Genomic DNA, 21,185 nt, shown 5'->3' with positions numbered 1-21,185 from the left:
ATTATGGATGGGTTTTCTATATTCTGAAACGAAGGGTCTCAAACCCATATGCAGCCCAGGTCAATTAACGAGGGAAAAAAAAAAAACAAAAAGGCATTAAAAAAATGACCAAAAACTGAATGCATTGAGCCGTTGACCAAATTGAGCTTATAACAGGATTTTCATAGTTAACCATCCTTCTAGGGAACACTATATCTACTGTTTTTTACCAGAGATTCAAGTCAGTGTGCTCATGACTCTTAGCTCCTTAGCAATTTGAAGCAGTCCCAATCCCCTTGGTATAGTTTTGTCAAACACTTAGTTGTTAGGTCCTCAATTTTTAATGTTTGTTGCTAATTAATTGTTATAAGACTTGTGCATCCAGATTTAGGAGTAGAATTTGCAACTTGGAAAAGTAGTGAACAGAATAGGCTAATAGCACAAGGTCCAATGTAGGTTTCCCATGGATTTCTTCCTTGTCAACATTGCAAAGCCTCATCCAGTACTCTTTTTTTGACACTGTCAAAGTGGTTTTTTTTTTCCCTTATAATGCAGTCTGCAAGCTTAGAGTCCCGGTTGAGCCCATGGTAAATCTAGCTGTTCACAAAATTTTCTCCTATATATAACCATCAACTCAAACTTAAATCTCATCACCTAGGAACCTAGAAAGTTTTGAAGCTAATAGCGTTACAAAAAATGCATCCTTTATTTTTCAATGCTATTCCTCATTGCAGTATCCTTCATTTCACTTGAAGTCTCAGCTCTGCCAAATAAAACCCTGGTTTCACCCATCATCAAAGACCCCAAAACCTCCCTCTACAGCACCACCCTCAATTCCCGTGAAAACTATGTCATTGACATTCATGCTTCTCTGTCATGGCGCCTATGCCAGAATCCATACTTCCCGATCCCTTGTTCTGCCTATAATGCATCCAGGCTCGGTCTTTCCTCTCTGGCATGTGTCCTCCAGCTGACAACATAGTGATGAAAAATGGCCAATACCGTTGCACTGTCACGACTGTAAATTTCGTATCAAAATCATGTGCCTTGGCCAAATTAAGTTATGGAAATGTTATCCTCTCTTGGACCAATGGCAAAAACCCCACTGGGAATACCAACTTGAATAAAATCTATTTCTCATGTGCTCCCATAAGTCTCTTTAAGTCTCTCCCTCAAGGAGTTTGTGGCTTAGCTGCTCCATCTCGGGTTCCACTTGCTCTTTCATCTCAGCTTACTTCTCCTTACCTAGGCTTGACAAAGAAGTTTGCAATTTGTTTGCCTAGTGGAAACAAAGATTCCCGAGTTACTTTCTTTGGTGATGGTCCTTGCTACTTTCTTCCAACACAATTTGAACCCACGAAATTTCTCTCTTACACCCCATTGCTGAAGAAATCCAACTCAGTGGAATACTACGTTGGCCTCAAGGGCATATCGATCAATGGGAAGGAAAGCAAGTTTCAGCCTAATGCCATTGCATTTAATTCTTATGGCAATGGTGGGGTAAAGCTCAGCACAGTTGCTCCTTACACAATACTAAGGAGCGATGTTTACAAAATCGTTTTGAAAGATTTCTCCAGGGCTACTAAGGGTATTCCTCGAGTCAAGAATGTGAGCCCTTTCGGTCTCTGCCTTAAAGCTAGTGCGATGGAGTGGAGCCGTGTGGGTTTGCTTGCTCCCACGATTGAGTTGGAGTTTGGAAATGGGGTGAAGTGGAGGATATTTGAAGCAAATTCAATGAAGCAAGTTGGTGGAGATGTGGCATGCCTGGCCTTTTTTAATGGTGGCAAGACAGCTAAAGAAGCCGTTGTTATTGGATCATACCAAATGCAGAACAATTTCCTCCAGTTCGATCTGGCCGGTTCGAGGCTGGGTTTCAGTTCTTCTTTATACTCCTATAGGACCTCATGTGCTAAATTCAACTTCACATCAGCAGTTTGAACTCAGTAAGGGTCTTAAATGAACATTCTCCAAGTAATAATCGGCCCTTTCTCCTGTATTCTCTAGTGATTAAGATAAAATGTATGAATAAGTAATCCCCTACAGCTTTTACATACTAGTTCCAGCTAGCTGGGGCTTTTGTTTTTCCAATTATTGAAATAAATTTCTGACTTGTAGCTCCGAAGTTGGAGGTAATGAAATGATGTTTTAATTGTTCATGTGATATGAGAAAATAAATTCAAAATTTATTTTTGCATATTGTCTAATTTATAGCAACATCTCTTTGCTAATAAAGAAAATCCAAAGATGGCAATTTCTTCCTTTAATATTACTATCTAGAAAACGAAGAATTGATTGTGTAAATAATGTTTTTCCTGTTGAGATGTTGTGTTTGACGAAGTGCAAGCCATTGAAATCACTTTATCTTTATGATTAAGAGTTGAAAACAAAAGAGTGGTACCCTATCTACATAAACTACTAATTAGTTTACAATTCCATCGCCAATGACATCAATGAAATTCCTTGACAATGATGTGCAATATTCAACGGTCAAACCTCCGTGTCCAGAAGTGATGAAAGGTACTAGAACCAATTGTTAAAATTAAATATACAGCTATAATTGGGTTAAACAAGATCTTTAACCCCATTTTTTTTTTTAAGTACTCTGTTAGCTGTCAGGTTCATGAATAAAATATGTCCACAAGATTCAACCTATACCCCTTCGGCCAGTCTCAAACAAATAAAGAAAAAAAAAAGGAAGAAGAGAGATTTAGTAGACGAAAAGATTTCATCTCATGAATTGCTACTGGATTCCCGATTCTACGATGCGATTAATCAGATAAGGTCGAATGTTGATTTCTGTGTACTTCCCCTTTTCAGTTCTAGTACTTAGCAAGGAATTTGATGTGATATGAAACTTAGCCTTCCTTCCGGTCTACGTAATTAGAGCTAAAGAGGAAATTAATGATGGTTGTATTGTATAATTTTTTAATGGCACAGTCCCAATCCAGCCATGTCCCAGTTCGATTATGAGAGAGAATTGCTTCAACGAGCTAGCTAGGAAACAGTCGAACCTCCGCATCATTCTGAATCTAGGACTTTAAAACTCAACACACAGCCAGCTGTTCAGATATATCAATCAGTCTTTTCATAAAGAAATGCACCACTTTTTATTGCAACTTGCAGTTTGAATAACAAGGGCGAGACCTTTGCCAAGCAACCAGGCCAACTTTTTTTTATACAAATTTTAGTCTTCGAAATCGACAAGCAATTTAATCCTTCACTCAATCTTTAAGTTATTGCTAATGAGAGTGAAAAGCTGGACCCCCTAGCTTTAAGCAGTGGATGTAAAGTTGAAGTTGGAACATGTTGTTTGTCGGAACAGGAGAGAAGAGGTGAATCCAAGCCTTGATGTGGCTAGATCAAACTGCAGAAGATTGTGCTCTATCTGATACCCTCCGATCACTATCGAAGTCGCGGGCTCCAATCCTCCATCAACAAATCCAAGACACAATACATCATTGCTGACTTGCACCATTGAGTTTGCACCGAAAATCGTCCAAATGACATCTTTACTTTGCAGCACAAGATCTATTTGGGGCACAGCAGGGCCAACGCGTGTGCTGCCAAAGCTTTTCGCCTTGAAACATGCACTGAATGGTGCTACTGCTGGTACCCTAGGAATCTGGGAAATTGCCTTGATAAAGGCATTAACTACAGCTCTGTAGATTGAAGTTTCCATGACAGTGTAGGGAGTAACAGTGCTGATCTTTGTTCCACCGTGGCCTTCTTTGTTAATGGACAGCAAAGTATTGTTCAATTGCACGGCTTTTCCATTGATCTTGATACCCTTGACTCCAATGAAGTAGTCAGCAGAAGGTTCACCTTCAAAGGAAGCAGGTGCTGTGCTGACGGGATTGAGAATGAGAGGGGTGTAGATGAGAGATTGGGAGATGTCAATGTTGTTAGGAAGGAAAGCGTAAGGCCCATCACCAAAGAAGACAACACCATTAGAACTTGAAGAAGAAGTCAAACAAACTGCAAATTTTCTATGGAAGCTAAAAGCGGCAGCAAATTGGGAAGACATGGAAATCTTTGTTCTTCCAAGACCAGCCATGCCCTTAACACCACTAGCAAGACCTTCTAAGAGAAATGTAGACCCACAAGTGAAGAGAAACTTAGGCACAGAAACAACTTGCCCAGGATTTTTTCCATTGGTAGATTGGACTGACACAACATCTTGGGCAACCTCACCACCGGTGGCAGTGCGGGTGACAGTGTTGGCTGGGAGGAGACCGCAAGTGTTATTGTTGCAGCCTGGCTTGGGGCCATCGAAACAACTTCCACAAGACTTGGACCTAGCCAAGGAGCATTGTGCCGAGTTGCAACGAGCAGGCATGTAGGAAGATGAGACATAACCCTGATCACAATCAACCCAAAGAAATTCACCACCAAGATCAAGGGTCAACTTGACAGGCACTAAAGGGGTTCTTTGCTTGATCTGGGTCACATATTGGTTAGTTGAAGCGTCTTTTGAGACCGGAAGGACCAATGCTTTAGGCCTAAAGGAAGCTTGAAGGGATGGAGAGGCGAAGAGGAAGAAGAGCAATGCTGTAAAGAGAAGGAATTTACTAGAGACAGCCATTGTATTTGGGTGGAGATACTCAGAGTTTGGATGGTGTGGAGAGCTACTGAAAGCAGAGGTGTATTTATAGCTGCAGCCAATGTCATTGATGGCAACTTGGGAAATGTAGCTAGTTCTATGAAAGGGGGCGATTTGCAAACTTTGACCATTGATATCAAATGTAAGAATATTCAAACCCGAATTTCAGTGTTTTCATATGCAACCGTCCGGGTTGCACATTAAAGATATTCAACTTCAAATTAATCTCGAGTTGCAAAGAAATGAAGGAAAATATAGAAAAAGATAAGGACTGACCATTGAGGGTCAAATATTCCAAAATCCATAGAATTCTCATTAAACCAATGGCAAACATCTATACTACAAGATACAACTTTGAAAATGAGGGAGTATTCTTCAGAAAATTTGATATAAGAAAGAAAGCCGCCACTCTGTTTATGGGTAATTGAGCTTCTCTTTTTTTAATTTCATTTTTTCCTCCCCTAAAGAATTAGTCAATAAATATAATTTTGACAATTCAAGATTGATACAAGCCCATTGCAACTGTAATTAAGGATTTCCTGATTATTGCTTATCCTTTTCAATGGGTAGTAATGAAGTAGTAGACAAAATAATTTTGGAATGTATGTTATCTTTCTAAATAAGAGCAAATGTTCTTGAGTCAAATTAATGAAAATACTTGTTTAAGAAACAAAAGTGTCAATAATACATCACATTATCTAACTTTACAAAAAATGATACATCACATTATCCAAATCTATTTTATTCAATATAAATCTACGCAGTCAATGTCAAATTGAGTTTGACCAAGGGGCTTGGCCTAAATGGCCATGTAACCCACTAATAGAGGGTGGGGAGGCTTGCTGCAAGCTTGATTCCAGTCCAGGTCCTCTTAGCAAAAATTTTCTTTTTTCCTTTTTAAATGAAAAATACAACTTGGAGTGTCAAATTCATTAAGAACAAAAAAACTTTAATGGGTTTTAATGTACTAATCAAATCACTGATTTTAACTTGAAAATGGACAATTTTTACATAATTTACTATATACTTTATTAAAAAAGAAAAGAAAAAGTGCTGCTGACAGCATAATCAGATTCTGGACCAATTTTCACTTTATTTTATAAACTAATACACTAAATTATAAATAATCCTCGTGTTAAATCAAGACTTTCAAAGCAACTTGGATAAGGTTAACACACTTTAGAAGCTGCTTTGGTGTTTTTAATAAACACATTGGTACTAATACTATGAGAAAATAGTAAGGAAAGAAGAACAAATTCTTAATAATTTAGGTCTTTTTATGCTTTTGCTTGCATGCTTTTAATTTGCTAAACAAATTTAGTATGCTCTACCACTCATCCATTAACGACATATATATATATATGTATATCTGCTAAATAGGAAAGTTCAAAGATGTTGCCCAAATAGAGAATTAGTTGTTTTTTTATTATTTATCTTTCTTTATTTTAATCTTGACCTGCAAAAAGAAAAAAGGAAAAATTGTTTCTTCATTTTTAATAGTATAGTTGTAATAATTTAAAGAGAGGACAAGTACACAAGTTTGGCTGGTACAACCTAGCCTAGGAAAACAGATTTAGGGCTTCTTCCATAACAATTCTCTTTGCCTTCTCATCATGCTTGAGGGGCACAATAACCATGCATTTTTTTTTTTTGAAACGTAGCACAATAACCATGCATTAATTAGTTATTTTTTTAAAACAAAATATGAGAAAGTTAAAAATTAAATATAGGTGAAATTATACTATCCTATACTATAATATACTAGGATAATAGTGTATAATTTTTTTAATGAATAAAAAATTAATTTCAAACATTATATATAATTTATGTTTGATATAGAAAGATTTGAATAAAAATATTAAAGTTTCAATGTCAAAATAAATAAATTGAAGTCTAACTAGTAACTAAAAGAGGCATAAAAATACCTTTTAACAAAAATTAAATGTAAGATTTTTTGTAAAAATTAATGACTTAAGTTTCTATCATTTTTTTCTATTAATAGTTCAAAAAGAAATTCAGTTTTTTTTTTTTTTATAATCGAGAGATGAGAGATTCGAACCTTACTCTTTAGGTAAGAGGATTATGCACTAACCAATGAGACAAATGCTTGGGTGCCAGAAAGAAACTCAGTTGATGCAATGATTAATATTAATTTCTTAATTTGATTAATGGGGAAAAAATCCCAATTTAAGGACCTAAAAGGTCACATGTAATTATGCTTAAAATATTATAGAGAATTATGTAAGTAATGAAGTTTAAAGTTAAAATAGTTGACAAGTTTATTGTATCAATCTACAAATTTTAGAAAAAAAGGGGGCCAAAGCATAATTTCACCTTTCTTAAAGTTGGAAAAACAGTATATAAATGAGGATTTTCAATGACTGCTACCCTTTTAAATAGTTAATATTAATACCTGTTATTAAAGTATTTAATTATAAAAATTAGTTAATTTCTAAAAAATTACTATATACCCTTATCGGTTATTTAATTAATCTAAAAAATTTTGAATTAGTATATCGTAGTAGTATTGATATTATTTTTCAAGAGGGCTGCTTGGTTTTTCTATTGGATATTCAAGAAATGTCAGGAGCAATCAAGTTGTTTATCTCTATGATTAACTGAAAACGAGTCTCACAGCCGAGGGCAAAAAAAAGAAAAAATACTATAAATTAGTATATTTTGAAGTTGGACGAATCTAATAAGGGATTTGTTTAGGTAAAAAAGAATCTAAAAGTATATATTCATTTATTTATTTGTTTTAAAAAATCAAAAAATAAAAAATATAAATATAAACGAATTAAACGAACTTTACTAATATCTCTTTCAGCCCCTTTTTATTATTTTCTTCTCCACCGTGTGTTCGTTTCTTCTATTTGGGCTACAATAGATTGGGCCTCAACTGATTTGTAACCCATATATGTTAAGCCCAACACCCAACACTCACGAGTAAGAAAACAAAATAGAAACTAAAACCAACATGCCTTCTGACTTTGATTGAACTCGGCCTCAGTCCATTTTCGGAGAGAAAACATTCACAGATGCAGCAATTCCCTTGATACCATCTTGCAGCACAGTAAAAACCACACCAGAGGAAAAAATAGTCTTTAGCAAACAATAACACATAATCCAGTAACGTGAAGCTAAAATCTATCTAATTCCTTTATTCACCCAGACCACCATCTGTTAAGACTAAATCTAACACTTTTTGGAAGAATTAAAAACACCCAGATCAAATTATTACCATTTTAATATCATCAAATAACGAATTTAATATAAAAGTTAACAATAACGAGAGAGATAATTCATATTTTGATAACATGTTAAATTTTTGTGACAAACATCTAACTTAAAATCAATTAACAATAGATGTAGAGATTTTAATTGTTTGCATATGTTTAAACTCCAACTCCATAGAAGTGAAATATATTTTTTTAATCAATTCTCTAATATTCCTCTCTTCCATTATGAGAGAATTGCTTCCTCGACTAGTTAGGAAACAGTGGAACCTCCGCATATTGTTATCCAAAGAAGCATTCTGAATATTTAATCTACCATATAAGGGTACTTTTTGTAAACATGTTTGATGAATTAAAATATAATTTACCTTTCAAAAAAAAAAAACACACACACACACACACCGCTGTCCAGATAATCAGTTTTTCGTAAATAAATGGAACATATCTTAATGCAACATGTAGTTTACATAACAAGGGCGAGACCTTCGCCAATTCATTTTACACAAATTTTAGTCTTCGAAATCGACAAGCAATTTAATCCTTCACTCAATCTTAAATTATTGCTAATGAGAGTGAAAAGCTGGATCCCCTTTAGGCAGTGGATGTAAAGTTGAAGTTGGAACATGTTGTTTGTTGGAACAGGAGAGAAGAGCTGAATCCAAGCCTTAATGTGGCTAGATCAAACTGCAGAAGATTGTTCTCTATCTGACGCCCTCCGATCACTATCGAAGTCGTGGGCTTCAATCCTCCGTCAACAAATCCTAGACACAATACATCATTGCTGACTTCCACCATCGAATTTGCACCGACAATCCTCCAAATGACATCTTTGCTTTGTAGCACAAGATCTATTTGGGGTACAGCAGGGCCAAGGCGAGTGCTGGCAAAGCTTTTCGCATTGAAACATGCTCTCAATGGTGCTACTGCTGGAACCCTAGGAATCTTGGAGATTTCCTTGATAAAGGCGTTAACTACAGCTCTGTAGATTGAAGTCTCCATGACAGTGTAGGGAGTAACAGTGCTGATCTTTGTTCCACCGTGGCCTTCTTTGTTAATGGTCAGCAAAGTTTCGTTCAACTGCACGGCTTTTCCATTGATCGTGATCCCTTGACTCCAATGAAGTAGTCAGACGAAGGATCACCTTCAAAATAAGCAGGCGCTGTGCTGACAGGATTGAGAATGAGAGGGGTGTCGATGAGAGATTTGGAGATGTCAATGTTGTTAGGAAGGAAAGCATAAGGTCCACCACCAAAGAAGACAACACCATTAGAACTTGAAGAAGAACTCAAACAAACAGCAAATTTTCTATGGAAGCTAAAAGCAGCAGCAAATTGGGAAGACATGGAAATCTTTGTTCTTCCAAGACCAGCCATGCCCTTAACACCACCAGCAAGACCTTCTAAGAGAAATGTAGAACCACAAGTGAAGGGAAACTTAGACACAGAAACAACTTTCCGAGGATTTTTTCCATCGGTAGATTGGACTGACACAACATCTTGGGCAACCTCACCACCGGTGGCAGTGCGGGTGACAGTGTTGGCTGGGAGGAGACCGCAAGTGTTATTGTTGCAGCCTGGCTTGGGGCCATCGAAACAACTTCCACAAGTCTTGGGACCTAGCCAAGGAGCATTGTGCTGACTCAAATAAAGATATTTAACTTCAAATCTCTAATTGCAAAAAAATGAAGAAAAATAAAGAAAAAGAAAAGGAGTGACCATGAGTTTCAAATATTGCAAAATCCATAGAATTCTCATTAAACCAATGACATACATCTATACATGATTAAACTTTATTCCACTTTTCTTCCCTTTGAAAATGAGAAATTATTCTTCAGAAATTTGATACAAGAAAGCCACCATACCACTCTGTCTTATGGGTAATTGAGCATTTGAACATGCCAGGTACAACTGTAACCAATGGTTTCCTAATTATTGCTTATCCTTTTCAATGGTTATTAATGTAGTAGACAAAATAATTTTGATAAAGTATGTTATATTTCTAAATAAGTGCAAATGCTCTTCACAATTGAGTCAAATTAATCAATACTTCTTTGTTAAGAAACAAACATGTCAATAATACATATCAGATTATCAAAATTAATCTATATTGTTCACTATAAAGCTATGTACTCAAAATGCCGCATTGAGTTTGTTACTCAAACTCGTATTTGAATATTCTAGACACTACTCATAAAATACCTGATTACAATAAATTGAAAATCAATTTTTATGTATATTATTAATAAAAATTAAATCAATAAATTAAAGTTAATTCATAAAAATAATTTAAAGTCTAAAATAATAATTAGAACAATTAATAAATTTTAATAAGTATTAAGTTAGTTTTAAAAAATTTATAAAAAAATAGATATAAAACTAAAATTTAATATTAAAATCATTATTTATAATCAAGTTTGGGTAATGGATATCCTAAAACCACTATTTGAACCCATGATGTGTAATAATTTTACTACTCATATACGATTATAAGTTATCTTAATCTTATTTAGTCAGATCAAATAATGCAAGATATCTTATTAAAATATAACCATTACCATCCCTAAGTTTTACCCATATGCTTGGTCAAAATGGCCATGTAACCCACTGATAGGGGTGAGGAGGCTTGCTGCAAGCTTAGGGCATAATTCCAGTCCAGGTCCTCCTAGCAACAAAACTACTTGAAGTGTCAAATTCATTTAAGGAAAAGAAAAAGGTTTAATGGGTTTTAATGCACTATTCAAATCACTGATTTATAACTTAAAAATGGACAAACTTTACATAATTACTATATACTTTATGAAAAAAAAAAAAAGGAAAAGTGGTGCTGAAAGCATAATTAGATTCTGGACTAATGTTTCACTTTATTTTATAAACTAATACATCAATGATTAATAATCCTCGTGTTGAAACCAGACTTTCAAAGCAACTTGGATAAAATTAACACTTTACAAGCTGCTTTAGTGTTATAAATAAACACATTGGTACTAAGTAATACTATGAGAACAAGTAAGGAAAGAAGAACAGATTCTTAATAATTTAGATCTGTGGGCAACTTGATAAACCTTTTTATGCTTTTGGTTGCATCCATTTAATTTTTGCTAAACAAATTTAGTACGCAGTCCACCACTCATCCATTATAGACATATGCTGAATAGGAAAGTCCAAAGATGTTGCCCAAAATAGAGCATAAGTTATTATTATTATTATTATAAGAACTCCACTTCTTATGTTTCTTTATTTTAATCTTGACCCCAAAAAATTATTTCTTCATTTTTAATAGTATAGTATTAATAATTAAAGAGAGCACAACCACACAAGTTTGGTTGGTTCAACCTGGCCTAGGAAAACAAATTTAGGGCTTCTTCCATAACAATTCTCTTTGCCTTCTCATCATGCTTGAGGGGCACAATAACCATGCATTAATTAGTTATTGTTTTTTTTAAACAAAATATGAGAAAGTTAAAAATTAAATATAAGTGAAATTATAATATAATAGGACAATAGTGTATAAATTTTTTAATGAATAAAAAATTAATTTCAAAACATTATATATAATTTATGTTTGATATAGAAAGATTTGAATTAAAATAATTAAAGTTTCAATGTAAAAAAATAAATAAATTGAAGTCTAACTACTAACTAAAAGAGGCCTATAATTACCTTTTAACAAAAGTTATATGTGATATTAATTTTTTTTGTAAAAATTAATGATTTAAGTTTCTATATATAATTTTTTTTCTATTATTAGCTTAGAAAGAAATTCAGTTGACACAATAATTAATATTAGTTTGTTAATTTGATTGATTGGAAAAAAGAAACCTAATTTAAGGTACTAAACGATCACATGTAATTATGCTTAAAAAATTATAGATGAATTAAGTAAGTAATGACGTTTAAAGTTAAATTAGTTGACAAGTTTATTGTATCAATATACAAATTTTAGAAAAGGAGGGGCCAAATAAAAATTTTTTAGGGGGTGAAAGCATAATTTCACCTTTCTTAAAGTTGGAAAAACAACATATAAATGAGCATTTTCAATGACTGCTACCCTTTTAAATAATTAATGTTAATACCTGTTATTAAAGTATTTAATTATCAACTTTAATTGATTTCTAAAAAATTACTATATATACCTTTATCGGTTATTTAATTAATCAAGATGAATATAAAAAAAATTAGAATTAGTATATAGTAGTATTTATATTATTTTTCAAGTGGGCTGCTTGGTTTTTCTATTGGATATTCAATAAAGTTGTTAATTATTATCTTTTCCCAGCCCCTTTCTTACAATCTACATCTTCTTTGTACGGTTTTTTCTTACTCTCTGGCCTACAACAGATTGGGCCTCATATTTCTACATTCGTTTCTCATCCCTTGCCTGCTTCCATATATCAACCCAAAATCTTCCTTTTGAGATCTAAAAATCTTAGATTTTAATTTTTTAAAAAAAAAAGAAAGAAGAAGAGGAGAGGCTTGGAAAAATAGTTTTTTTTTTTTAATCTTGACACAGTTTTTATCATGTGATTATATTATTAAGTCATATTATATATCGCAAGAATAAAATTGTCAATTGAAATTGAGTTTTATGATAATTAATTATCTGTTACAGTTAAAGGATTATTTAGCATAAAATAAAAATTTAAGAACTTATTTGAATGTAATAATAAGGGATAGTTTAGTTGAATAAATGGGTGTAGTACAACAACTTTTTTAAGGTTTAAGCCTTTAGATTAAGAAAAATTATCTTGTACATTGATTGTGAATTAAACTTCACAAATAAATTTAAATGATTAATACAGTCTTTGAATGGTTAAATACATTGATATAATTACAAGAACAGACAAATGTGAATCGTTTAAGTCCACTTAAAAAGTTTAAAAACTCCCACCCATTTACATGATAATTTATTAACATAACTCTGGCCACAAGGATTGCAACTAATGACTAATTAATAGTAATTAATTGGCTTTAAGTTGATCACATTTCCTTATTGTATATGATTAAGGAGGATTTGTATGTAATCTGGTTCTCCCCTTTGCCAACCTGTTTATCTTGATCTTTTTAGGCAGTGGGAAGAGCAATACAAGACTCTCTAACAATTGTTTAAGTGGACTGAATCTCATCTCCGCATAGTCTTAAACAGAAAGCGGCAGAGATAAACCTCACATCCTTGATTGAAAGCATCAAAAGAGAACAAAAGTATAAACCCACAAGTCTTAAACAAATTACCTAAATATATATATATATATATAGCAAAATCCACCTTTAATCGAAAGCATGTTACAATTTGCATTTTAATATTACACAGAAAGATTGTCATTACACTAATTAATAATATATCAATGGTGAGATTAGCCTTCTGAAGCAGTAGATGTAAAGTTAAAGTTTGAGCAAGTTGTTTGCCGGAACAGGAGAGAAGAGCTGAACCCGAGCCTGGATGTGGCTAGATCAAATTGTAGAAGATTGTCTTCCAATTGATGCCCTCCAATCACTATGGAGGTTCTGGGGTTGGAGCCTCCATCAACAGCCCCTAAACACAAAACATTTTCACTGACATGTACCATTGAGTTAGCACCAAAAACCCTCCAATATACGAGATCACTTTGCAGAACGAGGTCGATTGGAGGCACAGCCGGTCCAGCTCGTGTTTTCTCAATACTGTTGGAGTTGAAACAAGCCCCAAAAGGAGCCACCGCTGCCACTTGACTGACGTTTGCAATCTCTTGGAGAAATGCTTTGACTACTGCATTGTAAATGGAAGTCTCCATTAACATGTAAGGCTTGACGGTGCTGATCTTGGTCCCTCCATTGCCTTCATTGTCGAAGGATAGCAAGGATGTATTCAGTGGAACGGTTTTTCCATTGATTTTTATAGATTTAACTTGGATGAAATATTCAGTCGAAGGGAAGCCTGTGTAATAGATAGCATCAGTGCTTACAGGGTTGAGAACAAGCGGGGTGTAGATAAGGTTCTTAGAGACATCAGTATTTGGGGGGAAAATGTAAGGCCCGTCTCCGAAAAATATCACTCCATTGGATTTGGTTGCTGAACTCAAGCAAATGGAAAATTTCCTATCAAAGCTAAATGCAGCAGAAAAAAAGGATGGAAGTGAAATTGGATATCTTCCAAGACCAGCCATACCGGTTACACCATTTGCAAGACCTTCCAGTATAAATGTAGCCCCACAAGAGAAGAGAAACTTGGGCACTGAAACAACTGAGCCAGGATTCTTTCCATCGGTCGATTGGATGGAAAAAACATCTTGAGCAAGCTCAGCAAAGGTGGCTGCGCGAATTACTGTGTTGTCTGGGAAAAGTGTACATGTGTTGTTGTTGCAGCCTGGGCTAGGGGTGGCTGAAGAAGAACAATTTGAACACAAAAGAGCTCTAGCAAGTGAGCACTGAGATGACCGGCAAGTGCCTGGCCTATAAGAAGATGAAACATAATCCTTTGCACAATTAACCCAAAGAAATTGGCCTCCCAGATCAACAGTTAAATTTACAGGCACAAGAGGGGTTCTTTGCCAGATTTGAGTGAGGTATTGGAGAGATGAAGGCTCTTTCCAAACAGGGAGAACAAGGGCTTTGGGCCTGAAAGAAGCTAGAGTTATGGAGGGAGAAACGAAAAGAAGTAAACAGAAGAGAAAGAAATGAAACAAAAGACGCCATGGGAAAATCGATGAGTAGAGAAAACTAGAAGTAGTTTGTGGCCACTGGCCATGTTATAGCTGTTCTGATAGTGCTTGTTGTGTTGCTTTGTTGCGTTGGAATGTGACGTTGGGTTCGGAACGTCAAGGATGACAAGTTTATGGTGCCAATATTGCCACCAAAATATAATTAATTATCAGTAAGGGAAGATAATTAAGGTATTAAAGCATGACTATAAAAAAAACTTAGCAGCAGTAAGCATTGACCCTGACTTGGATTCGCACGTGCTATTTAGGGAACAAGAGCTAATTTTTTGTGTTGAATAAAATATAAAAAAGGGTTTTATTTTCAATGAAGCAATGGGGATTGTGCTCGGAAAGGAGTAAAAAACTAGCAAGTAAAAGATAAAAAAGATAAGAGGAAGTGCTCCCTCCATCGAGATGGATGACATGGATCCGATTAATACAAGCCAAGCTCCCAGACATTGAAAAGATAAAAGTCTCCCAAGCAATAGTACAAATATATATGGTTTTCTAAATAGTCATTTCTCCAAGTTATTTCAAAGCTTGCCAACCAGAATAATTGGCCGGATCTCCACGTGCTTCTGAGATAGTGAGCATCAAACTAGCATATACCCACAAATTCTTCGTACTTATCAAATGGGCAGCACCAACTTGGACTTATCAAATCATTTATTTTATATAAAGCAGACAAAGCCGTTGAAATTAGTAATGGTTCTATGACTGTATGCTTAGTATTTGCTAAGTCTAGACCTAATCCTTTACGTATTTAATGATTGATACATGAAACAAAAGTTGAGATGCGGAGACTAAAAGATGTCAAGAATGGCAACCTTTTTGGATAAGCACTGGCAAAGCCTTTTGGGAAGATAAGAGGTTGTTTTTGGAGTTTTCTAAATTGGGCTTCGTCATTGTTTATTTGGATAACATCCATTTTTAGATTGAATTTAATCAACAATGATCCAATACATACATTTGCACTTAAATTTAGTATCCAATACATCCAAGATATAATCATTTTAGACGTACATATATTGCTTTTCTTATTCAAGTATGTAACAGGTCAGAAGTTGAACAAAAATCTTGATATTCAAAGTTAAGAGTACTATCTTCTCATTAATACTATTCATGCTCTACAGCGCTAGCCTTTACAAAATCAAAAAACAAACAAGAGGAAGTGGAAGATAATAGAATCAGATACACTGCTTCCGCTTGGTATCTTGGATGATGGTAGAGCAAGTTGTTTCCTTCAACAGCAAAGAGGAGCTAAACCCTAGCATGGAACTCCCAACATCAAACTCCAAAAGATTATCCTCCAATTGAAGCCCTCCTATAACAATCGAGCTACTCTGTTCCAAGCCCCCATCCAAGAACCCCAAGCACATCACCTGGTTGCTCACTTTCACCATCGAATTCCTCCCCTGAATTCTCCACTTCACCATCTCACTTTGCAAAATTAGATCAATTTCAGGCACCAAAGGGCCAAGAATTGTGTTTTCTACCCCTTTAGAACTAAAGCACAACTCAAATGGAGCCACGGCAGCCACCCTTGTCATATTCATGGAATCAGCAGCCTTGGCATAAGCTTTGGAAAATATAGCATAAATGGAGCTCTTCACTGTGGTGTAAGGCACGATTGTGCTTAATTTTGTCCCTAATTTGCCTTCTTCATCCCCTAATAACATCGATTTATCGACGGCTAATCTCTTCCCATTGATCTTGATGGATTGGATATTGATGAAGTAATCATGTTGCTTGGTAATCAGGGGTGCATATACTAGCGACCTTGTTATTTTGGTGCCGAAAAGGGGGTGCCCACTGCCGGTTAATACGACACCGTCAGATGATGATAAGCAAAGAAAAAACTTTTGAGGGTGCCCAATTGAAGAACTGAATTGTGACGGCAGTGAAAGTGAAGCTTTCCCTAGGCCTAACGTTCCCTTGGAACCACTGGCCAAGCCTTGTAAAAGAAATGTTGGTGCACAAGAAAAGAGAAAGTGATCAACAGTTTTGATTTGGCCTACCTCCGACCGGCCAACAGAATCAACAGCTATGATATCCTCCACTAGTTCCCCCATCGCGGTCAATCCGGTTATGCCATTGTACGAAAACACGTTACAGTCGGTGTTACAGAGGCAACCGCCCGCACTCTTGCTTCCATGGTCATGGAATTTGGCTTTCGAACAGTTGACAGAGCAGCTTGAGATCAACCTGTTTGATGACGACACGTGTCCCGAATCGCAATCCATCCAAAGAAACGGACCGCCAAGATCAATCACGAGGTTGGTGGGTCCCGACGGAGTGCCGTGAGAAATCTTGGCAACATACTGGAGAGTGGCTGCATCTTTCCTAACAGGAAAGAAAACGGAATTCGAGTGAAAACCCAGAACAGGGAATGTGTTTCCCAGGCAGGAAAGGAAAGAAAAGAAGAGAAGAAGGTGAAAAGGAGAAGCCATGGGAAGCGTGGGAATGAAGCTGTGAAAAAGGAGACAAAAGAACAGGGTAGCAAGCTATTAGTTGTTTATAAAAATGGGACGCGATGGGTCGCCGCGGTTGGGCGAGAATTGTCCCAAGGGCAGTAATTGAAGGGATAAGATTTGTTGTAGGTTTTTTTGCTGACTAGACTAGTGTGCCTTTTATGTGGTGAAGGGTCCCCATAAAGTTTTTCTTATTGAAATGCCACGCCATGTGACTCCATCTGCTTCCTTTTTTTTAATTTTTTTTAACGTACTAGGTGTAATTTGTGGACAGCACAGCAGTGAAGAAATATCTTCGGGTACACTTCTTGGAAACTCCCCACCAATAGAAAAAAAGGAAAAAACCCACGTGTTCCAAGTGTGTGTCGTTCTTTTGTTTGATTTATCCTTCCTTTTTTTTTTTTCATCTTTTTACTCTGATTGTGAAGAAGAGGCAAATTTTCTTCTTTTTAGAAGCGTGCTGCTTTTGAGCCGGTCCAGCCCTCCAGCTCCCAATGGTTTTTGAGCTGAAAACATGCATCAAATGGACCCACTGATGCCATTCTAGTTCTAGTGATGCTCGTTGCTGTGGAATCGTTCAGAAATTGCTTTTACTAGAGCCTTGCAAATTTCACTATGCAACGAAATATTCGTCACGAGGATCAGCTTCTATATAAACTGGGTTGGAGCTGTTCTTACAGGGTTGATGATAAGTTGAGTGGTTAGAGCAATTTTGGCAAATCTTTAGTGTAAAAGATGAGACAAATAGTATTAGCTAAAAGATCATTCTATCTTTTCATCAGAAACAAGTATCCTGTCCTATTATAATTCCTAGAGAGAAAAAATCTGCCTTCTTTTCCAACTTAAACGTGATTGGTTTGGCAGAAAACAGAAAACAGAATGACAAACAATTCGACCTTCTCAACTCTGTCTCTCTCAATTGACATCTACAAGTCCTTTTAAGAAGAAAACCAAAATTTTGGGAAATTTTAGCATCTACTTTAGGCACGGGCTGAAAGAGTGGTATCAAATTTAAGTAATCATAGTATGGATATATGAGGCTCAACTAACACCATAGATATCTATGGTTTTATCAGTTAACTTCTAACTTGGTCCTTCGTACATTTGCTTCACTTTCTGATTTGATACATAACGAAAACTGCAATTTCAAGCAAAAGGAAAATGACAGTAACATTTGTTAATGCTTTAAAATACTCTATAGTGGGAGCTGCTTGTATTTTTAAGCAGGAGCGAAGAGCTAAGTCCTAGCTTTGAGGAAGCAAGGTCAAACTCCAGGAGATTGTCCTCCAACTGATGGCCTCCTATAACAATTGAAGTTGTTGGCTCTGATCCTCCATCTACAAACCCCGGGCACATAACTTTTTTCTTGACCTTTACCATTGAGTGATGACCATAAATCCTCCAGATCACCCTGCTGCTTTGCAGAACCAGACCAAGGACCGTCACAGCCGGTCCAGTCCTTGAGTTCTTAATTGTCCTTGAATTGAAGCATGCACCAAACGGCGCCACTGGCTTAACTCTTTTGATCTTCATTGCTTTTGGCCTTGTCGACAAATGTCTTCACTAGAGCCCTGTAAATAGCAGAATGCAAATCCAGACATGTGTATATCTTATTGGATTATTAATTTAGATAGATGGTGAAGATTTTTAAATTTTAAAAACATGTTTATATATGAAATTGCCGCGTTAAGCAGAATGTACATTTGCGAATGAAAATTTTGTCATAATTGGTATATATTCAAAATCTTTTGATTACATAAACTTGCAAATTTTCAAGGAATTTTGTTATTTACCATTTAAACCATCCATGGTTGGCAACTTCTGCATGATGAGTAAAAATGGAAAATTGTAAGCATATTTGTGGGAATTAGCGGCAGATGCCTTCTTTTCTTGTGCATATGTTGCAGAAGGGGGTGACAAAGGATAATTAAGATGAAGTGTGGAGTAGTACAGTATGGATAAGTTGAAGTGGAATGGTCAAAGGTAAGAAGTATGGTATTGCCACTTATGAGTTAAATAATTTTGGTGTAGATAAACGTCACGTGAGCTGAGCTATCCTGACATCAATGAATTAAATTATTTGGCAATTGGAGAATTTTACATGCATTTGCTTGGACATTCAAATCAAGAATTATTTTGGTACAAAACTTAAACAAAGAAAATGACAGAAATATTTGCTATTATTACGAACGCATTGCTCTAAAATACTCTGAAGTGAGAGCAGCTTGTGTTTTTAAGCAGCAGTGAAGAGCTAAATCCCAGCTTTGAGGAAACAAGATCGAACTCCCCAAGATTATCCTCCACCTGATGACCTCCTATAACAATTGAAGTTCTTGGCTTTGATCCTCCATCGACAAATCCCAGACACATGACGTTTTTATCGACCTTCACCATTGAGTTATGACCATAAATTCTCCAGGGTGCACTGTTGCTTTCCAGAACCAGATCAATAACCCGCACAGCTGGTCCAGTCTCGGAGTTCCTAGTTGTTTTTGAACTGAAACATAGGCCAAATGGTGCCACTGATGCAACTCTAGTTATCTTCAAAGCTGCAGCCTTGTTAGCGAATTCCTGTCCCAGAGCCTTGTAAATATAAGTGTGCAAAACGGTGTAAGGATCAATAGTACTAAATTTGGTACCACCAAATCCTTTTACATCTATGGTTAGCAATGAAGTTTTCAAGGAAGCTGTGTTTCCATCAACTTTGATGGATTTAACATTGATGAAATATTCTTCTGAAGCTTCACCCTCTGAAAAGATAGGTGCTGTGCTAACTGGGTTAATGACGAGTGGGGTAGTAGTAAGAGACTTTGAAAAATCTTTAGTATAAGGAGGCATGAAATATGGACCGCCACCGATGAAAATGTCTCCCAATCCTGAGTCAGGCGTTGAAGAGGGTAGACAAAGAGCAAACTTATGAGGAATTTTTAATTTCAAAGAGAGTTGCGTTGGTACTGCAATTTGACCCCTTGCAAGGCCTATCATTCCTTGAGAGACAGCGGCAAGGCCGTCCAAGACAAGTGGATCTGCACAGGAGAAAGGGAAGCTAGGAACATTCGTCCTCAACAAGTATTGCAACCCATTTGTTGAATACGCAACAAGTTCATCCTCGCTTAGACTTCCGGATATGAGGGATCCATTGAACGGATTGAATGGAGAGAGACCACAAGTGTTGTTGGTGCAGCCTGGCCTAACAGGTCCAAAGCAACCAACGCAGCCCAAGCCCTTTGCAGCTTCCCATTTGGCTGAGCCGCAGGCGACAGGGCGGTAGGATGAGGAACTGTAGTTGCCATCACAACTGAACCAAAGGAACTGGGCTCCAAGATCAATGACTACGTTCATATCCATCCCGGGATCACCCATTTTAATGTTTGTATAGTATTGCAGGGTTGTTTGTCTTTATATATGGGAAGTATAAAGGCATGGGGCTTGGGAAGTGTAGCTGCATTAGAGCCTAAAATGAACGCAAAGGAAATGGAGAAGGGGATCAAAAGGGAAGAAGAAGCCATTGAGGAACAATGGAATAAGCTGAGGGAAGAAGGCAATGCCAGTGAGCCGTGCTTTTTGCTCTGATTTCATCTATACATATATATACACGCAGCAAAACGGTCAATTGGTCAAAAATGGTCTATCTTGGAGGTTCCCAATTCCTAATTGCCAAATGAGAAAATAGTGGACTTTTCTTCTATACCATCTGTCAGAGATTGTAAGTCGGCTTCTTTTCCATTACAACTAAATGGGGAAATAGTAACAAATTCTTTAGACCACTGAGTAAACAAATATCATATATAAAGAAGCAGCAAAATTTCACATTGTTCATTGAAACTGAAGAATTCAATGAAGAGATATAAACCCCTTTTCCATATAAGTGATGATGCATAAATAATACACCCATTAGCCATTGAGAGAGGGGAAAGAATCTAATTACAAGGAGCAACTTCAATCTTAAACGAGGGCCCATGAGCTTGCCAGGGACCAATTCTAGCTAGACACACGCTCTGTAATCGAGCTGGGGTTGCCAATTTAGTCATCGAATTCGTGATGGGCAGGCGACTAAGTACCTTTCAAGGCCTCAGTTTGACTCATATTTTCCCCACAGCCAGATAAGTCTAGGGACCAAGGGGTTGGGACTTGGGAGATGTTAAAAGTAAGTTAAGAACATTCTCATGAATGATTTATGATAACTTAATTTAATTAATAAAGTCATTTATCTCAATTAAAGTGAT

At 36.2% G+C, this 21,185-nt stretch overlaps 4 protein-coding genes and 2 pseudogenes across 4 annotated transcripts; 1 reads left to right on the top strand and 5 right to left on the bottom strand.

Moving 5' to 3' along the window:
• On the top strand, positions 695–1,917 carry LOC108661634 (annotated as a pseudogene).
• Positions 3,068–4,611, bottom strand: LOC18602907 (basic 7S globulin 2). The gene has a single exon (XM_018118817.1). It carries the CDS (start codon positions 4,559–4,561, stop codon positions 3,251–3,253), a length of 1,311 nt encoding a protein of 436 aa, XP_017974306.1. The 5' UTR covers positions 4,562–4,611; the 3' UTR covers positions 3,068–3,250.
• LOC18602906 lies at positions 8,407–9,595 on the bottom strand (annotated as a pseudogene).
• On the bottom strand, positions 13,057–14,536 carry LOC18602905 (basic 7S globulin; the record flags this gene model as incomplete). Its single annotated transcript, XM_018119111.1, has 1 exon — positions 13,057–14,536. A coding segment is annotated over one exon (1,371 nt), but the record flags the coding sequence as incomplete, so codon positions are not given.
• Positions 15,494–17,084, bottom strand: LOC18602904 (basic 7S globulin 2). The gene has a single exon (XM_007034564.2). The coding sequence runs from the start codon at positions 16,936–16,938 to the stop codon at positions 15,676–15,678; it is 1,263 nt and encodes a 420-aa protein (XP_007034626.2). The 5' UTR covers positions 16,939–17,084; the 3' UTR covers positions 15,494–15,675.
• Positions 19,055–20,579, bottom strand: LOC18602902 (basic 7S globulin 2). The gene has a single exon (XM_007034562.2). The coding sequence runs from the start codon at positions 20,320–20,322 to the stop codon at positions 19,159–19,161; it is 1,164 nt and encodes a 387-aa protein (XP_007034624.2). The 5' UTR covers positions 20,323–20,579; the 3' UTR covers positions 19,055–19,158.

The sequence above is a fragment of the Theobroma cacao genome, chromosome 4 (assembly GCF_000208745.1).
Source record: "Theobroma cacao cultivar B97-61/B2 chromosome 4, Criollo_cocoa_genome_V2, whole genome shotgun sequence".
NCBI classification, from domain to species: domain Eukaryota; kingdom Viridiplantae; phylum Streptophyta; class Magnoliopsida; order Malvales; family Malvaceae; genus Theobroma; species Theobroma cacao.
The sequence above is the reverse complement of the archived record's forward strand: the minus strand, read 5'-3'. Positions and strand labels throughout refer to the sequence as shown.